The sequence below is a fragment of the Telmatherina bonti genome (assembly GCF_933228915.1).
Source record: "Telmatherina bonti genome assembly, chromosome: 1".
NCBI lineage: Eukaryota > Metazoa > Chordata > Actinopteri > Atheriniformes > Telmatherinidae > Telmatherina > Telmatherina bonti.
This window is the reverse complement of record NC_136619.1, coordinates 18,440,020-18,444,605: the sequence shown is the minus strand read 5'-3', so window position 1 is coordinate 18,444,605 and position 4,586 is coordinate 18,440,020. Positions and strand designations below refer to the sequence as shown.

General features: G+C 40.6%; 1 protein-coding gene across 2 annotated transcripts; it reads left to right on the top strand.

Moving 5' to 3' along the window:
• Positions 1–568: 568 nt before the first annotated feature.
• On the top strand, positions 569–4,354 carry isl2b (ISL LIM homeobox 2b; the record flags this gene model as incomplete). Of its 2 annotated transcripts, none has more annotated exons than XM_079239131.1 (6): positions 569–626; positions 1,037–1,226; positions 1,567–1,829; positions 2,731–3,011; positions 3,852–4,019; positions 4,238–4,354. In XM_079239131.1, the coding sequence occupies 6 exons, from the start codon at positions 569–571 to the stop codon at positions 4,352–4,354; spliced, it is 1,077 nt and encodes a 358-aa protein (XP_079095257.1). The 2 variants fall into 2 exon arrangements, with proteins under 2 accessions (XP_079095257.1, XP_079095256.1); XM_079239130.1 differs by having other exon boundaries at positions 2,728–3,011.
• Positions 4,355–4,586: the final 232 nt, after the last annotated feature.

Here is a 4,586-nt window from a genome sequence, read left to right as displayed (position 1 = left end):
AAAAAAAAGAAAAAAAGAAATAAAGCAAAAAACGAAGGGGTGTTTTACCTGTGTGCACAAAAATCCAATGAATGTAATATTAGAACTAATGTGATCAATTAATGAAACATCTTAAACGCACTGAGTTTATGATTTGTTAAGTAATCACGATTGTCACTTTGCCACTTTCATTCGAGTTTACAATTTTGGGATTTTTTAAATGACAAATGATTTAGATATTGATGAAAATTATGTAACTTATTTTACAAACACAATTTCCTTTGTTGTTTGTAGAACTTTTAATGTTTATCTTTCTTATAGATAACAAAATATCAACATTTGCATTCTTCGACATTTGCCATGCATCCACATCAAGGTGTTTTTTCTTCTCTGTGCAGAAGCGCAGTGGGACGATTGGAGAGTCCGGTGTTGGCGTAATGACGTCAAAGGGCAGCGTGTGTGTGAGCCTGTAGCCTCTTCGGTCCCCTCCGGTCCGGAGAGACACAACTTATCAGAGAGGAAGCCGAAGGGCCAGACATCTCCTCACATCTTTTTCTGCATGTACAACAACCCTCTTTATCCTTCCTGTATGGTGGATATTATTTTCAGCTCTTCTTTCTTGGGTGATATGGGGGATCATTCCAAAAGTAAGTAGGCTAGGCTACGCCGAAGTGTTCGGTAGAGTTTTAAGTGGCGGATTTTGTGTCCGTCGCAGTGTCATTCTGTGGTGGGATATATGATAGGATGTATTCAGCGGTGCATCGATTAATAGAACGATTTTCTTTAAAGATGTGCAAATTTGCGGACTATTACTTCCATGGTTGTGCACTTTTGGTGAGCTTTGATGAAACGAAACATGTCAGTGTTTTTGCTTCATGACTATTGGCAAAAGCAAGCAGCTGTTATATAATAGCTGTGCAAAAAGTGCAGTTCTCTGGAAAAAAAAATGTAGAGGACAAAATATTGACAATGAGTAAAATACTAAATAGCCTACCACAGCTGTGATGTCAATTCTGCGTTGTCAGTCTGTGGTTACAAAGCTGTGGGTTCTTTGCAGAGAAGCCAGGATTCGCGATGTGTGTAGGATGTGGAAGTCAGATCCATGATCAGTACATACTGAGAGTCTCCCCCGACCTGGAGTGGCATGAAGCCTGCTTGAAGTGTTCAGAGTGCAGCCAGCACCTGGATGAGACCTGCACTTGTTTCGTCCGGGACGGCAAAACCTATTGCAAACGAGATTATGTAAGGTACGAGCTTGATGATATTTTATCTCAAGATGATTCACATTAGTTGTTGTAGCCATATAACTTAAGTCAATTGTTAACAAAAAAAAAAAAAAGAAAGAAAATTGATAATGAAATTTTTTAAGTAAAGCAAAAGGGCATGACGGAAGAAAAACTTCAATTTTAAGGACAATGTAAGGAAAAGCAAAAGCAAAATAAATATTCACACAACTATATTTCTTATCCTTAATCTAGATAAAATTAAAGCTTACAACTCCGTCTTTTTTTTAGCTGAATGTTTGCTCTGTAATGCCATTAATTTCCCCCAGATTTTAAATTCTCCAAACGACGTTCAATTTTGCAGGCTGTTTGGAATAAAATGCGCAAAATGCAACCTGGGATTCAGCAGCAACGATTTAGTTATGAGGGCTCGGGATAACGTGTACCACATCGAGTGCTTTCGGTGCTCGGTGTGCAGCAGACAACTGCTGCCGGGGGACGAATTCTCTCTGCGGGAAGAGGAGCTGCTGTGCCGGGCGGACCACAGCCTGTTGCTAGAGAGGAGCTCCGCTGGAAGCCCCATCAGCCCCGGACACATCCACTCCAACAGACCGTTGCACCTGGCAGGTCAGAATATTATTATTATTATTATTATTATTATTATTATTATTATTATTAGTAGTAGTAGTAGTAGTACTAGTAGTAGTAGTAGTAGTATTATTAAGGGCCAGATAAAAAAACGTCTGACCAATCAAAACTTTTTCTTTTTTTTTTCTTTTTTTTTTTACTGTAGAAAAGTATTTTCTATATGCTGGGTTATTTTTTGTCCAGCCTCAACATTGAGATAATTTATCTCTGCCATTTGTTTAGCCGGGCTTGGTGTGTGCGTGCACCTCGACCTCTCTTTAGGCTAATTTCATAATTGATCTCATTAGTGGTAACCTGCTCTGCTGCCATTATCTAAATAATCTGGTATTTGAGTCGTGGTTGTGACAGCGTGTGTAGGCCCATGTCCGCATGTTTGTGTGTGTGGAAAGTCATCTTGCCTAAGAAAGGAAAGCGCGAGTAATGTCCACCAACTTCCTGCTTGAGGTCAAATTGATTGAGGTTGCACAGCTCAATGCATTTCCACAGGACTCAAACGAACAATCTCACATGAAAACATTTCCCAGCCGCGTTTTTCTCATTTTAAATGGGAAAAAAAGACACCGATAAGCATTAAATGTGATAACTCAACAATGCAAGATGGGCCTTTAGGATATTTTGGGAAAGTATTGGAAACTGTTGGGTTTATGGATGATAAAGTGAACTATGGGGTAGGCCTAAATTAATTTATATATAACCTATATATTTAAAGTTCACATAGGCTATAGGCTGATTTAGTTATAGGCCTATATGTGGGATTTTACCTTGGCCGAGCCCTTCCAGGAAGATGTAACAAACTGCAATTTTGCAATTTGAGATGACTGGGCTGCACAGAGCAATAAAGTATTTTCTGACGGGCTTTTCTTCCCTCCGTCCTCAGCAGACCCCGTGGCAGTGCGGCAGGCTCCGCATCGGAACCACGTCCACAAGCAGTCGGAAAAGACCACACGAGTGAGGACGGTCCTGAACGAGAAGCAGCTCCACACGTTGCGGACCTGCTATAACGCCAATCCGAGGCCGGATGCTCTCATGAAGGAGCAGCTGGTGGAGATGACTGGCCTGAGTCCCAGGGTGATCCGGGTGTGGTTCCAGAACAAGCGCTGCAAGGACAAAAAAAAATCCCTCCTCATGAAGCAGCTCCAGCAGCAGCACAGTGATAAGACTGTAAGCATCTTCGTAAGTTTGGCTACTTCATTACTCTCCTTTTACGCTCATTTGTTTAGAATCGTGTCGGGGTCAAATGTGTTTATAGGCCATATATATATATATATATATATATATGTAGTGTGTATATATATATATATATATATATATATATATATATATATATATATATATATATATATATATGTATATATATATATATATATATATATATATATATATATATATATATATATATATATATATATATATATATATATATATATATAAATGTAGTGTGTGTGTGCTTGTGTGTGTGTGTGCGTGCGTGTGTTTGATTGAGCCTGTTATCTTCATGAAACATAATCCTTCCTGACTTGGTTTTTGTTCTTATAGGCAGAGGGTTTGACTTGCGACTTATACTTATTTATTTATTTAGTTTTTACTTGTAGTGACTTGTAAACTTTCGTAGGCTATTCACTGACACTGAAGCGCTATACAACCTTTCCAGTTAGCTTCACAGCTATGCTTTATTCAAACTTCACTACAATAAATTATGAATAAACTGCTTCGGCTTCAGTTGCTTGACATGAAAAGTAAAGAGTGTTCCCTGCAAATATCGGCTGTTTTTTTTTGTTGTTTTTTTTTTGTACTAAGATTCTGATCAGCCTTTTTCTCCACACCAGAAAAGGGGGTATTCCTCCTTTTTTCTTTCTTTTTTTTTTTTTTTTAAAACCAAACATTTAGAAGGATTTTGCATTTAAATTTATCATTGGAAACAAGCAAGACAATATCGTCCTTGCAGAGTACAGATATCCTTTTTCCTCTTCTTTTCAAAGGTATAATCTTTTATGTTCTCAGAACTTACAAGGCCTCACGGGAACACCTCTTGTAGCCGGAAGTCCTATCCGGCATGAAAGCACTGTGCAGGGAAACCCAGTGGAGGTTCAGACCTACCAGCCTCCGTGGAAAGCCCTGAGTGAATTTGCCCTGCAGAGCGACTTGGACCAGCCAGCCTTTCAACAACTGGTGTGTTTTCACCGCGAACTGACCCCGATGTTGCAGAAATGCATCTATCTATCTATCTATCTATCTATCTATCTATCTATCTATCTATCTATCTATCTATCTCGCTCATTGTATTTTTCCAACAAATCGGAAAGCTGAAGTATTAATACAAACAGCAGTTTCCAAAGTGAAAGCAGCAGATCTGATCCGTTGTCCCCCCCCCCCCCCCCCCCTTTCAGGTGTCCTTCTCTGAATCGGGCTCTCTCGGGAACTCCTCGGGCAGCGACGTGACTTCTTTGTCCTCTCAGTTACCGGACACTCCGAACAGTATGGTACCCAGTCCGGTGGAGACGTGAAACGGGGCCACGCGGACCTAATAGTGGTCTCCCACACTACCACCCCCTCACCCGCTCCTATCCCTTCACCACCGCCAAATCCACCGCCTCCTGCAAGGACAATTTGCAGCATGATCCCGGTCGCCCCTCCACCTCCCACCTTCCCCCCCACACCCCGCATGTGACCAGCTCATCACATCGCCCAAACAACAAGGAGAGCCCTTATTTTTCTTTTATTTCTTGCTTGACATGG